The 17,416-nt window shown below is 44.9% G+C and overlaps 1 protein-coding gene across 5 annotated transcripts in view; it reads left to right on the top strand.

The window, feature by feature from the left end:
* Positions 1-17,416, top strand: part of DENND2A (DENN domain containing 2A) — a 63,347-nt gene that overhangs the window by 25,523 nt on the left and 20,408 nt on the right. For all 5 annotated transcript variants that reach the window (XR_012586387.1, XR_012586385.1, XM_074582360.1 and 2 more), the window contains 7 exons: positions 622-720; positions 2,387-3,598; positions 4,650-4,777; positions 8,447-8,568; positions 10,990-11,187; positions 13,273-13,366; positions 14,627-14,677. Coding sequence is in view for 3 of the 5 variants with exons in the window: in XM_074582360.1 (XP_074438461.1) it covers positions 650-720; positions 2,387-3,598; positions 4,650-4,777; positions 8,447-8,568; positions 10,990-11,187; positions 13,273-13,366; positions 14,627-14,677 (1,876 nt within the window). In the remaining 2 variants the exon portion in view is untranslated. The remainder of the gene's footprint in view (positions 1-621; positions 721-2,386; positions 3,599-4,649; positions 4,778-8,446; positions 8,569-10,989; positions 11,188-13,272; positions 13,367-14,626; positions 14,678-17,416) is intronic.

Raw genomic sequence — 17,416 nt, 5'->3', positions numbered from 1 at the left:
GTAGCAGCCTAGCTGCTGGCCTAGCAGACCAGACCAGCACACCAGAGGGAAAAATGTCAGGTAACCAGTTACTGCAGTGCACTGTCTCTTCAGCCTAAAATGTTTTCTATCGCAAGCTGGGGACATTGTGTCAGTGTTGCATGCACAGGGACTGCTTAGGTCATCTGACCTTGACATATGTGATTTTGAAATCATTTTTGTTTTAGTCTTGTGTAAGGGGAAAAAACACAAATAAATCCCCTGAGATTTTGGCAATAATAAAAGCCTTCATAAAATGTTTTGCGTATTCAAGTCATGGTGCAGCAGTTGATGTTGAGTCAAAGGTAACTTTTGCCATCAAAACCTGTTGATTCCTCACTGGGTTTCTGATGGGTAATGCTATCACACCTCTTTCTGTTTTGCAGAGGAGGAAACCGAGGCTGTCCTCAGAGAGCTGTCATAAAATCACAGAATGGTTAGAGTTGGAAGGGACCTTAAGGATCATCTAGTTCCAACCCTATGTCATGTCTTGCTTCTGCTCTTCTCCTGGATTTCAACGAGAAACATGCATGTGTGTGTGTGTAAGGGAGAGAGAAGGATGCTGAGCACAGAGCAATGTCTGTTCCTTGTGTCTTTCTGCAGGTGACCTGCTGCCCTGCTGTGTGCTGACATGATGACAGCTAGCAAGGCAACCGATGTGAGCAGCAAGTCTGAAAGCAGTGTCTGCAAGTCTGTTGAAAGGTGAGAGCTTTCCATGTTTCAGTGTTGGGGTGCTTTGCTTGTGTTTATTATCCCTGACAGAAAGAAAACCAAAAGGAGAAAACATTCTCTCTGTTCTGCACTGTCCCTCTCCCCTTTCACATTAAAACCCCTTTATGTCTTGGGTAGTTTCATTGCCATCTCAGGACTGTAACACTGTTCATTTTAGCATCCAGTCAGAAGTGCTAGAAGAGGTCTGTTCCAAGGCAAGACCATTTGTGATGATGACATCCCTGTCAATGTTTTCCCTGCCTGCACAACACTGGAGACTCTGCGGACTCCTCAGAGAAGCCCCCCTGTCCCTGTCCATTGCAGGTTTTCTCCCAGTGTCCAACCTTGGTTTCTACTGCGCAGTCCAACCACCAGTGGCACTGCAATGCCTGGTTCCTTGGGAAAGACCATGGCATTCACAGTGCCAGCTCTTGACCAAAGCATGATGTTGTCACTGAGACAGCCAGGAGTTAAATATCTGTGAGGCAGGGAAGAACAGTATCTGGCTCTAGTCCCGTTTCTGCGCAGAAACCCGTCCCAGACTCAATTTGCACTACAACTGAGTCTGCAATGGCTGCCAGCATTGCTTAACTCCAGGACAAAGCTCGAGGCCTGCCAGCACACAGGGTATCCACATGGATGCTCTTACAAGAGCACAAAGTTCTGGGAGAGGCACACTTGATACATTTAAGTTAATAGAGCAATTTCCTGAGCTGAATCTCAGCGTTGTGATCATGGTTAAATGGGGCTAATGATAGGGATTTTTCATTCCAGTAACTACCTTGTGTTGTGCTGGTGCTCCTTCCCAAGCCCAGGCAAACCCAAAGGGACATGGCTATGTGCTTTGGTTGAGAAACATTTTGTGTTGAAATAACGTTCAGCTGGGACTTTACTATATTGATAAAATATCACAATGTTGATATTGTGATATCACACACTCGGAAACCCCTAGACTAAATATATTAGGGATTTTTGGTGCGGTTTGGACTCCAGCAATGAAGACGTTTAATCCTTTACTCTGAGGATGTTGAATCGTGTGCCTGGGTGCATGGAAGCCCAAGCGCCTGTGTGGCCTGGGATGGTAGAGCCGTAGAAATGTAATAGTGAAAGTGCAGGTTTTGTGCATTAATATGCATTTGGGGAACACTTGTATGGACCAAGAGAGATTCTTTGAGCAGGCACTAGAGGAATGCCAGCTGTATCACATGGTTTCTCCTCTGTGTAACAGCAGCATTTTTGCTGTTGTTTGCAAATGGTCCATTTTGGATTTAGTTGCAATGGACCTGCTTAATGCCCTGACAATGTCCAAAACCCTACTGCACTTCTGAACACACACACAAAAATGTTGGTGAACCTCTCAGTGGTATCAGCATGTCTGATGTGTAAAAATTACCTCGCTCACCTGCCACCTACTTCTACTACAGAGAAAGATTTAATTTTCGACTCTGCCTTAGTCGTAACAAGAGGAGAGCATTGTGTTCTGGCTATAAGGACCATTCCCTAAACGTCCTTCCCCATAAGCCCATTTCTCAAGTGCTTGTATTGAGCATCCTTTGCTGTTACCAGCTTTATGAGTAGAACTTGTGGAGATGATGGACTAAAACAAGGGTGAGCAATGCTGATGAATGCTTCTTCTCTTTTTGTCTTTGCTGTGTAGGATCAAGCTTGCAGATAAAAACAATACAGCAGCTGTGAAGGAATTAGAAAGCCCTTTGTGTGCATTTTTGAGTGAGAGATGTTCTGAAGGTGCCTCTTTTGCCCTGGGTTTAACACCTGAAGCTGAACCAGTTTCTTCTGTGGTGAAGAACCCACTGGGAGCCTTGGAGAACTTGATGCTGGATCCAAGGCTAGACTGCTTTCAGCAGAACATGCTTAGTCCCAAAATGATCATCAGTGACCCATCTGTGGATCTGAACGTTAAGGAAAATAGTAAAATCATCAGGAGACAGACAGGAGGCACTCAGAATATACGGTCACCTGGAAAAATTGGCTTGAGGAATAAGTCCTTCAGCATCAAGGACAAAATTTCAGAATGGGAAGGGAAAAAGGAAACGCAGTCTGCTCCTCGCAGAGAGGAGGAGCAGGGAGTTAAAGAGGAGCACAAGGTGCCCTGTGTAACTGAGAAGACGACTGGGGAAGCACTGGTAATTCGGAAAGTGGAGACCAAGAGATTTATGAACTGGGAACTGGAGTGTAAAGGGGCAGGCAAAGAGAATGAGCGGAAAGCAGGAACTCAGAAAGGCACAGGGCAGGCAGCAGAGCGAAAGGGGGAAGCGCAGAAGGATGAGGAAGTGGAGTCCAGCCCTGGAAAATGCAAGGAGGTGAAAGGTGGGAAGTGGGAGGTCCAGAAGGAGAATCTTTCAGTGCTTAGTCAAGTCAAGAAACTAGAGCAGGCTTTGAAAGATGGCTCAGCAGAGCTGCAGCCACAGTTGCCTGGTACTTACTATTCCCCACAGTGCTTGCAGGAGAAGGCAGCACAAGGACACACTGCTCCTGAGGGCCATGAGAGCGTATGTGGGGCTGAGCTCAACAAAAGGCTTCTTGGCTTGGACTTTGAAATCAGTGAGCCAATTTTTGGAACTCTAGAAGAGGTAAGAACTTCTCATGCGAAATCCAAGGACTGCACGGTGGAGAATGTGTACACAGAGCCAGGGGTGCCAGAGAAGAAACCCTTCATCAACCCACTGCCAAAGCCCCGGCGGACTTTCAAACACGAGGGGGAAGAGGACTGGGTGCCAGCAGCTAGGAATAAAAGAAACTTACCTCCTCTGCCATCCATTCCTCCGCCTCCTCTCCCCTCTTCTCCTCCCCCGTCAGCTGTCAGCAGGAGGCTCTGGAGCGGAAAGCACAAGAACAACGCCGACCACAGGTATTCTGGCTGTGTTTCACAAAGGTGTTGGTCTTGATGGTGGAGTCCTTCCTTCCTGTATCTCTCTGGGAGAGATGGATCTTCCCTGGTCACTCATAATCCCCAGAGAGCCTTGCTGGTCATAACCAGCACTCGGTCATCTCTCTGAGACCTGTGACTAGCCAGCACAACTTCGCAGGATAACTGTGAAGGGATAAGTCATGGCAGATGTGGGCTGTAAGGTCACTGTATTATGTGGCTTAACTTCAAGCCCAAGATTGAGAGGTTTGGCATTTTGTTTTGGGTTTTTAGCAGAAAATCTATTTAATTACAAAATGACTACAGCTGGTCTGGAACGAGGTCTGGAATGATAATCTCTAGACATTACCGCAGCATTTTCACTGTTCATAATAAACCTATTCCTCTAACTGAATCTGATGTGTATATATTCTTCTGTAGTGCTTTCTTGCCTTTTCTCCCCTCCCACATGACTGTCACACATCTTTGGGGTGGGGAGCATAAAACGCACAGCTGTTTCTAATGCCCTCTGCATAAACTGTCACCTGAAAATTCCTGGCTTGGGTGCAGGAAGGAAATTGAAACTTTCCGGGTTTGTTAGTGGAGGACACTTAATTGTTTTTACTGTTTCTACCATCCTGCATGTGAGTATTGCTTTCCTCTCAGGCAGAGCTGATTTTGGGGCCCCCCTATTCCTGACAAGGGTGGAATCTGCTGTGAATGGGATATCTCATGGCCTAAGGTTTTGTGCCAGGTTGCAGGATGGGCCACTTAACACTTGCATCTTCACAGTGTGCTATTGCCATGACAACCCAGATTATCTACAGCATCCCCAAAATGCCTTTATTTGTGTCGCTGATAAAAATAACCGATCTCGGTGTTACTTTTTCATGCTTTTTATTGGATGAGGCTGTGAAATGTTCTCCTCTCAGTAATTCATTTTGCCAGCTGTGTGGCATGTTGGAGAAGGGAATTAGCCATGATTTGGTTATAAATGCTGGTTAACTATATCGCTCTCCTCTTTGCTCCTTCTCACCTGCCATCACTGGTGCAGGAAGTCATACGAATTTGAAGACTTGCTGCAGTCATCGTCGGAGAATGGCCGGGTGGATTGGTACGCGCAGACCAAGCTGGCCCTCACACGCACTTTATCTGAAGAGAACGTCTATGAAGACATCCTGGGTAGGAGCTTTGGGCAGGACATACTGGATAGGAGCTTTGTACAGGGGAGGGATTTCACTGCTAACGCTGAGTGACTGAGAAGACTCGTAGTCAACAGGCACTCACTGGAGGTGCTGAGTAAAGTATGTTTGTTATCCAAATGCAAACCAAGACACATTTTACATAGATTATTGGCAAGTAATAAGAAAAATGGATGGAATATTTCAAAACTCCTCAGCTTCAAAGGTGAACCTGAAGCATGTGGGACCAGCTTTTATTTTTTGCTGGTATCTCTCCTCTGTCTTCCTTTTGTCCTGTGGACTAATTCTCCCAGATCTGGTCTGTCCATTGTGGTGAGCTTATTGCCACTGAGATGACGTGAGCGGTCAGAAAACATAGTCTTGGAGTCAATTCCACAGTTCAGAAATAGGTTTGTGTATCGCTCCAGGTACCATTGAAATTAAGAAACTGGGTCCCACAATCTTTGAAATTGAGTTTTATTTCATTCTCTAACTTTGATGGCAGATCAGTGCCATTTTAAAGATTATTTCCTGTAACACTCTCAATTTATATAGTGTTTTTTAGTATTGTGAGTTAGATGGCCTTTTATGGAACATAGAATAGAAGCATCCCTCTTGAAAAAGCCTTAAGAAGTTCTAGTAGCTGTAGACTGGTGCTGTGTAAAGCTCTTGGCTGAGTTCAGCAGAACAGGAAGAGAATAGCTGCATCAGCTCTCACCAGGCAGCTGTAATCATACAAAGATGGTCTGCGTTGTTCGGCACGGGAGGGGCCGCACTTTCTCAGGAGCAGGCAGGGCATTATTATTTTGATATGAATAAAATCTGATCACACTTGATGGGAAAGATCTGTCAAATGAATCATGTTCCTTTGGGACTGATGGCAGACAAGGGGATGCCAGTCTGACGTTTTTGACATTTTTGAAGCTGTCGGCCTCGTTTGTGGAGCTAGGGGCCTTGTGTTTGCTTTTTTGTTCTCTTTACTTGGGGGTCCAAAGGAACAGGGAGTGCCTGAGCAGCTGCTGGGGTTTTTTGTGTTAGGGCGTGATGGGAGGTCTCAGAAACCACTGAGTAAGGGTCACCTCATCAGCTGGAATAACATAGATAGCATTACAGAGTGACTGTATGGGCAAATCCATCCATTCAAACACAAGCACACCCCAGTGTCCCAAACTTGCAGTGAGCTTAAATACCAGGCTGAAATTCCTGTCGCCTCCAGCTTTTAGTTGCAAAGATTAAAAGAAAACAAAGTTATGGGTAATTGTCAGCTAATGGGGCATGTTTGTTTTTTTGTTTTCTTGCTGCATGTTTAGGCTTTGCCTGGAATCAGTGATCTTTAATTGGTTCCTGCAGTCCTGGTGGTGTTACCATGGAAGCTTGGGAAAAGGGGCGGACAGGGATTACTCAAAAAAAAAAGCTACAGTTTTGTTTTTCACAAGACCACAGGCGGGTACAGTCCACAAAACATAAACAACATGTGAAAACCACACCAATGGAGGGAGAACCAAGATCTCAGCTGCAGGACACTAGTGCTGACCCACAGATAGAATCATGGAATTGTCTAGGTTGGAAGGGACCCTTCAGATCATCTAGTCCAACCATCAACCTAACACTGACAAAAGCCATCACTAAACCCTGACCCTCAGCACCACGTCTACCCATCTTTCAAATACCTCCAGGGATGACGATTCCACCACTTCCCTGGGCAGCCTGTTCCAATGCTTGATAACCCTTTCAGTGTAAAAATTTTTCCTAATATCTAATCTAAACCTCCCCTGGTTCAACTTGAGGTCATTTCCTCTTGTCCTATTACTTTGGAGAAGAGACTGACCCCCACCTCTCTAATGATGTGTGTCCATCAAGGCATGCAAACACATACATACACCCCATATTCATATGCGTGACTTGGGGAGGGTTCAGCTGCTGGCAGAGTGGTGGGAGAACCATTCCCTTTCCCAGCAAGTCACAGAGATTCCCTTCATGCACCATCTTTTTACCCCTTTGTCATTGCATACCTGGAATATTGGAAATTGTACTGGGCAGATAGATGACAAGGTTTATTTGTCAAAAAGAGGGAAACCATGTTCGTTCTTCTAGACCGAGGCTAACTGGACATGCTGCCGAGCATTTTGGGACAGGGTAGGCAACAGAACCCTGACTTGTTCTTTTTTCTGCAATCTACCCCATTATGTGATAGCTGAAAGTACATTTTCAGTACTGAAGTGTGCCATTGGAATTAGGAAGTGGAGGCACTTTCAGGGACAGGAGCATGTTTGCTGACAGAATGTTCATGCAGAGTTGCTTTGCTATAGTGTCACACATGCTTACCTTCTCCTCCTTGGTGAATTCAGATCCACCACTGTAGTGCTGGGTATCACCAAGCCACAGATAGAAGGCAGCGTTGGAAAAGATTTGGGTTTCTGTCTTTGAAGACTTCAGCTGCACTCCTGCCCCAGCAGGGCTGGCAAGTGGGAGTGTGGCGGTTAGACAAATCCTACAGCCATTACTGGTCCCTGCTCCAGAGGCCTGCAGCATTACTGACCTCCAGTCTTTTTTTCTCAGCCAACCATTACATGACAATAAGAGAAAGGTAGTTGCTTCGAGTCCCAGCTGTCCACTGGGATGGCATGAAATGATGGCAATAAAAACAGAAATCATCTCATAACAAATTGGCTGTCCGTGCAAATGCTTGGGCTAAGCCTTTGCCATTGGTTTCTTAGAAGCTCGGATGGAGATGTCACAACCTGCTTTTTCAGAGTTGTGCGTTCTTTTTGAATACATCAGCGTTTGTACTTCCCAGCACTGTTGAAGAGTAGGATGTAAGAAGCTCATCATATATAATTTTGGGTGTTTAAGGGTTGGATTGGTTCTATGCCTTGTCTCCAGAATCTGTGGAAAGAAAGGGACGCTTCCTTGTGGTTGTCAAGCCTTTTGTTTTTGAGGGGATCCTAAGTAAGAACTGAGGTGAACGTTACTTTAGAGGTGTCCCTTTCCCACCCCCCACCCTCCAGGGAGAGAGCCTCCTGACTTTGGATGGTCTAGGTTAGGTGAGGTGAATCCTTCCTTCTTTCTAAAGTGGGGCGTATGAGATTGAGGCATCCTTGATTGGTAGATGTGTTTGCAAACCTATGTTGTGTGTCAGATATCCATGTTCAGAGAGTGGATTAAATCTTTCTGTAGTCAGCTCAAGAGCAATGCACTGCATCAGCCTCAATTAAATGATGACCAGAGGTCCCCTTAAACATGGGGTTTAAACAGAGGAGAGAGGACTCTTATGCTAGCCTTCAGCTCACAGTTTCATTTGGAGACAATTTTAAGCAGAAGACTGGAAAGAAGGAAATATAATTATGGACTGACGTGCATGAGAACCTCACAGCTCCTCTGAAGACAGGGAAATGAACTTGAGAACTCGCTGGGTCTTTTCCATCTGTAGTATCTGTGATAAGTTCCTATGGCTGCATATGTCAGTGTCAGGGTTTGGACACTGTCCAGCGAGCAGCTGGACTTCTAGGGCTATGGAGAGAATGAAGCAATTGCAGGAATGCTTGAGAACAGGTCTTTATGTCTGATGTGGGAGGTGGGAGAAGGCCAGCAGATCCCCAAACAGATTTTTATGGCAAACCTCAAGGATTTTCTGCATTTACAATCTCTTGCTTGTGGCTTTTTGCTGCAGATCCACCATCGAAGGAAAACCCTTATGAAGACATTGAGACCAACAGCCGCTGTTTGGGGAAGAAATGTGTCCTGACCTTCCCAGCATCCCCCACCTCTTCTGTACCTGGAACTCCCACTAAGGTACTTTGAATTCAAGTGGCCACCTCTTCTGCTCCAGGTGGTTTTTTTGGTGAAATCCACGTTCTGTGGGAAAAAATGTTTTACCAGTTTGACTTTCATCATGTCAGTGTTTTTTCCCTTTTCTTTTTACCACTGGTCAGAGTATGGAGTGATAAAAGGGGATTTATTGCCCTTTAGCAAGGTAAAAAAACAGCGTTCCCCTATTCAAATGCTTTGTTGGCTTTCATTGTTTTTCACACTAGGGCTACCTTTGCCTGGTAGAGGGAAACCGTTTTCTAATACAGTATAAGAAAGGTCTTTCTCTACTCAAAGAGGGCATTTAGGTGCTTGGGTAGTCAAGCCCTGCAGTGATCTTGGCTCAGTGTCAGTGGGCAGTACACAATCTGCCTGTGCTGATGCCAAGATGCCTCTGCAGCCCCGTCCCTCAGGATGCCTCTTTTGCTCTCTCCTTGCTGAGACTGGGTGCTGGTAACTAATGCAATGCTAGTCCCCTGGTTAGGAAGCTGGTACCAAAAGGGTGTCCCCACCAGCAGCATAGCTCGTAGCCCGGTGCCGCTTTCCTCCCTGGCAGTGGAACCAAAAGAAGAGGTAAAACATTGGTCTGCACCTCTTGCTCAGAGCTTGGTGAGGCCAGCTCTGCTCTCAGCTTCCCGAGCTGTTTTGGTTGGTTCCTGTTGTCTATTTAGATAGTCCACGCCTGGAACAGCAGGGGCAATGTGACAGCAAAGTCATCTTAGCAACAACTGGGTTCAGAGCAAATAGCAGGGATCTAAACACGGTTTTCCTAACCAAAGGGTTTTCCCATGCTCTCCAAGTTGCAGCTATTTTTAGAGCCGTTACCCAGTATTTTCAGAAGTTTGATGTGCAGTATTCCTTGATGTGTTGCTGTTTTCCAACCAGCTTAATCAGCAACTGAGGTTTCTCTGGATAATTCAACACTTCAAAGTGAAAATTGTTCTGCATTTCTCAATCCGTTCTCCTTGTCGTTAATTGGGTCTAGAGCAGCATGGGTCTATGCATGAGCATTGGGATGAAGTTGATTTCTCTCAGACAGCTTTGCAATCACCTGTTCACCCTGATTCCCCACCTGTGCTATCAGAAGGGGGCTGCAGTGTTACACAGGAATGCCTTTCACCATAGACATGGTTCCCTGCAGGAGACACTTGGTAAAGAGCTGAATGGGAGTTATTATGTTAAACTACAGTGCTTTGACATCTAAAAGCCGTGATCTGCATCAGTCAGAAAAGAAGTGCTGCAGCTCTCTTGGCAACTAACCTGTTTGCAACTGCAGTGTGAGTCACACTGGAGAGCCTGCTCAGGGTAGAGACTGATAGGGAATGGATCTGGACAGACTTACAGTAGTACCTTATGTCACTAGTGCAGGATGAGATTCTTCAGTGCAAAGACTCTTCCCAGATTCATTTTTAACACATGGCTTCTCTGTGGGTAGTAAGCATTTTTGTGAGTTGGGCATCTTCTGCCAAACCATCCACAGACACCTGAGCTAACCTGAATGAATGAATTGGTCTGGCTAATAACTCTGCTGAGTGTGTCTGTTGATGGAGGCAGACCATTATGCTGCCTCAGCTATGGTTCTGCAGTGGCGTGTTCAGAATTACCTTGGATACCTCTTCCCCATGCCACTTAGTGCCGTGTAGGTACATCCTCTGGGAGTGCAGATATAGTGCCCACAAAAGGTGTAACTTATCCTAACTGCTGGGAAATTCTGTAGAAGAAGACAAAAAGAGTTCTTATTGAGCATCTTTCTTGTCAGAAGTGGTTTGCCTTTCTTTATCTGGAGCTGAACTTTCTGCTTCTCTGGTGCTGTTTTTGGTCAGGGACTTTAAGAACTTTACGCTGGTACTGTTGTGCTCCCACTGAACTTGCTAATGACCTTAGGAGGAAACCAGTCTCCATAATTGTCTATCATGGCATTTCTTGTACCCTCCTGTGTAATATCTAATTCTGGATACGGTCAAAGACAGCCATACTGACAGTGCTTTTTGTCTGGTCTCACTGCTTCTCTGTTCCTCCTGGCTAGCTGCTCCTTATCCCAAATGCTTGTGGTTGGCTGGTTGGTTAGTCTTGTCCTGTTTACAGTCCTAGCCTCTGGGTTGCACAAGTCTTGGGAGACTTTTTTTCACACCGGAGCAAGGCTTCTTGGCTAAACCCTGAGCTTGCATTGTGGTCTGGAATGAATATGGGATGTTTAAATTACTAGTCAAGATAGTGCTAGTCTAGCCCGGCAGCTGTGTGAGTTCCTTGTGTGTGCAGAAATCTGTGACCATTTTCATTAGTTTGTCTGTTTTGCCAGCTGAATGCTGTGGCCACCCCACTGGATTTACTGCCATGACAGTGTTAGCAACGAAGCAAAGGTACGTGAGGTGCTGTGTTCATTCATTCTTTCTCCTCCATTTCCAGTTGCTTTCCAAGCCCATTTTTTTCCGACAAAACTCAGAGCGGCGGAGTTTCAAACTGCCAGACTTACGGAAACTGAGCCGTGATGGCACTGGGTCACCATCCAAAATCAGCCCTCCCTCGACCCCCAGCAGTCCAGATGACACCTTCTTCTCCTTGGGAGACCCTCAGAATGGCAAGAGGAGAAGGAAGATTCCAAAGGTAAATCTAAGCCTTTCTCTCTTTTGCTTGTCTTCTTCCAGGCAGGAATGTGAGCATGAGACAATGTTTTCTTTAGTTTCCCGTGTAGTATCCCTGCAATATAGCTGTTGTCCTGACAATTGACTTGACTTGTGTTTAACCCTTTTTCTGCGTGAAGGAGAAGGCTCACAAACATCTCTGCAAGTTTTAAAGAAGTTATTTTTCCATCTGAGGTATCATGATTTTCAGGAGAGAGAAAATAATAAGGAAAAAAAAAATTTAATTTTTGGATTAAAGTTGTTTTTTCAGATGGGAAAAAAGGTAAGTAATATTTTTGCCAAAAACATACCCCATCATATTGCCTTCTTTGCTCGATGGATAGGACAGTCAGAAATTGGCTGTGTGTTGTGTTGGTGTTCCCTCCTAGAAATCTCTTGTTCTTTGCTAGGTCTGATTCATGCATTGACTGTTTCTAATTCAAGGTAGGATGTGGTTGTAGGTGAACAATGAAAATACTGACACGTGAATGACAAAAGGAGTTGTCTGTAGTCATGAGCATTTTGTGGAGCAGCGTTTCCTACTTCGTATTTGGATAGTGCATGACTCCGTTTCAATTTTATTTTCTTTCAGATCTAGCAGGAAGTGCATTCAAGCCAAATGGGGTTTGGCAGCAGTCTATCTATTGAATGTTTCAAAAACACGGTTATAAAAACACAGTTGCTTATCCCAGTCTTTGCAGAACAAGCAGAGGCTACCAGGGACTGTCTGTGTTCTGATCCCACAGTTTTCATTTGGGGAAAAAGGGATGTGTTTGCGTATCTTCTTTTTTTCATGGTTGTCAGATCTGTGTTCATGTTTGCACATGTGATGTTTTAATGCCCTCTCTGTATACCTCAGCTCTTCAGGAATGAGCCAAAGACTACAATCGTCTAGGGTTTTCTTTCCCAGTATGTCTACACATTTGTGCATGTGCTTGAGCTCTATCAGTGTGTTCACACATACTTTTATGTCAGCTGAAGAGAAGATTACAAGTATACGTTTACCAGGCAGCGCCACTGAGCAGTCTTGCAGACCAAGCTCAGAACTGAGATTTACTGTGTCAGTGGCAAGATCAACCTGAGACTTGAGCTGGGCAGGTGGATGGAGGCTGCGCTTCCACATCAGAGCATCCTGCCTCTCACTTAAATATTTGGATTCAGAGTTCCCTGACCAAATGTGTGGTGGGCCTGTCTTACCTTGAGCTCTCAGCTCACTGCTGTATGCAGTGACCCCTGAAATAAATCTGGATGCTGTGGCCATGTCTTGCAGCTCCTGCCTGGGACCCTGACAAGGAGACAACTCTACTCAAGGAGGCTTGGGGAAGCCTGGCATGGTCCTTCTGTAACTCTGCTCCCCTTCAGGGATGGGCAGGGAGACCAGAGGCACTGAAGGAGCCACTAAACCCAGTTAAGCCCAACACTAACACGTTCTCTCTCCTGGTCAGCTGGGAGGCGAGGGATTAAAGAATTTGCAAAGCAAACCACCAGGATAAAGTACTTCAGTATCATTGGCTTCGACCCATCTCAGCCTCATAATTCCTTGTATGATGTGTTTTCCCCATGCTTGGTATGAAGGCTTTTCCAGCACATCCCACAACAGATGTTAAAGGCAGAAAGACGTTAAAGTTTGCTGTCGTCCTCCAGCTAGTTTTCTGCTTTCAAACCTGCAGACCAGGGCAGTTTCCCAAGGGACCTTCTGGTGCTCCCTGGAGCATGGACCACGGTATGGAGAGACCCAGGTGGGCGCCATCAAGCTCATATGGCCATACAGTGTGGAAGTGCATTAAGGCCTGGCCTTTCATCAGGGCTTGTTACCTTGAGTTCCTGCCGTGCCAGCATGACTGTACTGCTTCTGTACCAGACTGAGCATGGCCGTTAGCAGCACAGATGCAGATTGCTGTGCAAGGTCTATGTTAGATGCTGGTTATTGTCAGTTCTGGGCCATCGAGTGACGAGTTTGAATATGGCCAGGGTTGGGAAATAGAGCACTTTGTGTGAAATTTTAACTTTCTTACTTGCCTGGGGAGGAAAATAACCTTGTTTCTTTCTTTGTGTGTTTGCTGAGCAGCTTGTGTTGAAAATCAATGCCATTTATGAGGCACGAAGGGGAAAGAAACGTGTCAAGAGACTATCGCAGTCTACGGAGAGCAATTCAGGGAAAGGTAAAGGAACTCTGAATCATACATCTAAGACTTTTTGAGGACTTGTCTTAGAGTTTAGGCTGGCTTACTCATTTATATGACATTTTCTAGAGCTTCTTCCCATCCAGAGTGAGATTGAGTTGGGGCTTCCACCCTTCTTTTGGGAAGATAAAGGCTGTTCCTCTGCCCAGAAGACTTTCATTAAAACAGAACTTTTTTTATTTTTCTTGCTTCGTTTTCATTCCATGGCTTTACATGATAACCTTATAGGTCGCACAAAAAATGTCCCCCCTTTTTGATGTTTATTTCTGGAACAGGCTGGAAGCTTTGGAGGGGAATGTTCTGTCCAAAGAGAATGATTTGTTGAGATCAAAATATTTTGCGGGAATGTGTCACTTTAATGAACTGTCCAATGGAAGATCGTAGATTTTGAAACAGTCCTGGTTCCTTCAGCATCCCAATAAACAAATAGCCTCAGTTGGGAATCGGGGTTTCTAGGCTTGACTGTAGGCCCACTCCATCATAGCAAGATTGAGACTTTCAGCCTCCCACTGTCAATTAACAACTTGTCAGAAGTGTTCAAGTACTGCAGAACATCTCATCTCTGTAAAACTTAGTATTACATCTTTACAACATAGTATTTTTTTCCAAACCACCTAATTTTCAGTGGAAAGTCACCACCAGCTCTATTTGTTTCCCACGATTACTTGTTACTCTTCATCCTATCTTATATAGGATAGATACCCACAGGATGGATGAGTGTGTATATATGAACTTTCAGGGAAAGCATCCCAGGCTAGTCTCTACGTCATTTTTTATACCCTTCTCTGAAGCATCTTCATTGACAGAAACATGCTATTGGACCATATAGACCTTGAGTCTGATTCAGTTCAGCAACTGGGGTTTTTTGTTTGTTTACTTGTTTTTATCCCTTGCCCTGCAAACTGCTGCATATTAATCAGTATTTTGCCTTGGTGCTGTGCTTATACAAACTTGGTTAAAATACTGCTCTGTCATTTTATTCTTTATGCAGCTCTTTTGGTTGTGCCAGACTGATTTTGTGAGGGTTTTTTTTTATTATTCCCTGAATGAATGGGAAGATACCAAGGTTGGTAAGCTAAATGTCTGTGGGTATGTGCACCCTTGAAAAGAACAAGGCCCTTAGGATCTATACTGTGTTCCCCCTGAAGTTGCCAGGCCTGGCTGTCTCGTGCCAGTGATAAAACTGCACAGTTATAAATAGGCTTGACTTCATTCATCTTTCCCTTTCTTTTTCCCTAGTTACAGATGAAAACAGTGAATCAGACAGTGATACTGAAGAGAAGCTGAAAGGTAAGGCAAATGTGTGAAGAGAGCAAATAGTTCCTGATAAACTCTGCTCTGAGATCCTGGGTCAAGATCTTTCCTCTGTGTTCAGCTTTTGGAGAAGGAGTTGTTTCCACTCAGAACACAGTGAGAAAACAAAGATTTCAATACTGCAGAAGAAAATCCATGGCCAGAGGACTACCGGTGTCCAAAACAAACAGCTGTTCCAATTCCCATCAAAGCTCTTTCCTAGGAGATTGCTTGGGCACTGTGGAAATACAGTGAGGTTTTTCAAAGTACACAGTCAAAAATGTGCGACCAGGCTGACAGAAGCAGTGTTGCATGGGACAGGGTGTTCAGAAGCCCCACTACACATTTACTAAGGGAGAACCAACAGGCAGGAAAACAGAATTGCACTACATGATTTATTGCTAGTTAAACTCTTCTATGTTGGCTGAGTCAGGATAAACTGCTGCATTGCTTGCTTCACTCTGGTAGAGCTATATGGTATATTGGTCTCCGTAATACTCTTCTGAAACCTTCTTGTACTGGTAATTAGCCCTTTAATGTGCTGGTGGGATTACGATCTTTTGGGAATTGATGTGGCAAATTCAAAGTCTTGGCAGTCTTAGAATGCAAGAGGGAGACTCCCTCAGATTCCAAAGTTTCCTGACTCACACACACACCTGCTCTGGGTAGCAGGTCAGCTCCCAAACTGAAGAGACAGGCATAAGCAGCAGTTCCCACTCTGTCACCCACAGTGTGTTGTGCTTAGGAGTGTTCATCCTTACCCTCTTTCAGGTTTTTAGAACAGAAACCTCAGACTGAGTTCTCTCTTGTGAGCACAGCTTCCCACGCAAGAACTACTGTATGCTCTTGCTCTCCTCTGCAAATTGGGAAATCTTTTGTCTGTACTGCTGTGTTCGCAAAATCAAGCTGAAAATTGCTACCATCACCTACCTTTTGACGGTTCTCAGGCTAGCCTGGAGACAGGGAGAGAGCATTTGTGCCCAGATTGCGCAGAAATTACATTCACATCTGTCTTGAAACATGATGTTGTGAAATATAGTCCATGTTCAGATGTAGCTAAGAAAGACAGTATAGGTGTGGCCAGGAAGACTCAAGCTCTTGTCTGTTACTGGTTGCCATAGTGAATCATGTGCATCACCTTAGGTTTCTCTGTAACATGTGTATAACTGCAGCTAGGAACAACCTATAGAGGGGATGATAGAGATCGGGTGAAGTCACCTCAAATCCAGTAGCACTGGACTCTGAACAATATCCAAATCCATACCTGGATCTGAGAGACGTGCAAGTCTACATAATTGTGAAAAAGAGCTCTGGCACTTGCTGTTTGCTCTAGCTACAGCTGTATTTTGCTTTATGCCTTGTTGAACTGTCAGCTTTCACCTGTTTTTAAATAGGAAAATAGGAAAGTGAGATGATTTAGCAAGTCTCTCATATCTGAGACTTTCAATTTTGTATGTTTTACTTAACAGACCAAACACACCAGCCAGGTACCTCTGCTTAGCAAGTCACTGTACGCCATGTGAGACACAGTAAATCATCAGACAGTAATGAACAGACTGCATGTCAGAGCCATAAGTGCTGACCCTTGGGAAGGAAAAATGTTCAAAGACAAAGCCTGCCATGATGGCAGCGGTACAACCCCGATATCTTTAGTAGGTTGCACAGAATATAAACAATGCAGAGTTTGAGCGAGCTTTTCTCCTTTTGAAGTCCCTGGTAAAACAGAAACCACTTCTGAAAACTTTTGAACATTTACAGCCTTAGAACAAATAGCATAATAGGTGATGAGAGAGAGGAGTCTAAGCCATCTTTCCAGGGCTTTAACTGTCCAGGGATTGCTACACTCTCTGATTTAAGAGGCACCTCAAGATTGCTTTCAATTATATTGTCCGGAATAGTCCACGAGTGGCACAGCTTTACCAGACAAAACGTCAAGGGTCTGTCCGAAAATATATACCATCTCTCAGGAAGCCTTGTCTCCCAAGCAGACATCTTATGTATTTGGAGTTCCCGCAGTATCCCTGTGATTGTTGTTTCTGTTTAAAACATTGCATTGCCACCCGCATTCGTAAAAAGCACAGTTGTGAGAATGTGCTGTGGTGTCTGCTTGTAGTTAATTCTTTCTTTCTTTTGTAGTAGGGGTAGGGGAGACATCATGGAGATTTAATTTGGGATGCGACTGTAAAACAAAGCAGGGGGGTGGTCTTAGGGAATCTCATCTGCTCTCTTCTCAGCAGGCAGCTTTTCATTACTTTCCATGCTGGAATGTTTATTGTCCCACAGCTCGTGTGTTGCAGTTACAGCTTGCTTGGCAATTTTTCTTGTTTTCCCATTATCTTGGGTGAACTTGTAGAAACATGGTCCTGAGAGATTAGTTTTAGGCATAGGAAGGACTGGCATGAGCCAGCCTTTTTCATTTGCACCTCTTTTCACACTTTTTTGTTGTTGGCCTACAGCCCAGCCTGCATTACTGAAGCTGAGAGTCCCCAGTGTTACTCAGCCAGTGGAGCTGTAGCCTGACCCAAGTGCTGGTCTTGTAAAACCATAGGGATTGCTACCCACAGCCTCCCCTGAACAAAGGTGATCAATCAGCCAACTGTCCTGGCTTTGAAAGATGCATAAATGAATGTTAGGATGAATGCCCAGACATTATCTGTTACACCATGTCCCATATGGATCTCAGTTTGGGTTGTCTTCAGCTGTAAAAGCTATCCATGAAATCCTTCTACTGCCAAA

The sequence above is a fragment of the Larus michahellis genome, chromosome 1 (genome assembly GCF_964199755.1).
Source record: "Larus michahellis chromosome 1, bLarMic1.1, whole genome shotgun sequence".
Taxonomy (NCBI): Eukaryota; Metazoa; Chordata; class Aves; order Charadriiformes; family Laridae; genus Larus; species Larus michahellis.
Note: the sequence above shows the minus strand (reverse complement) of the source record. Positions and strands in the feature narration are given on the sequence as shown.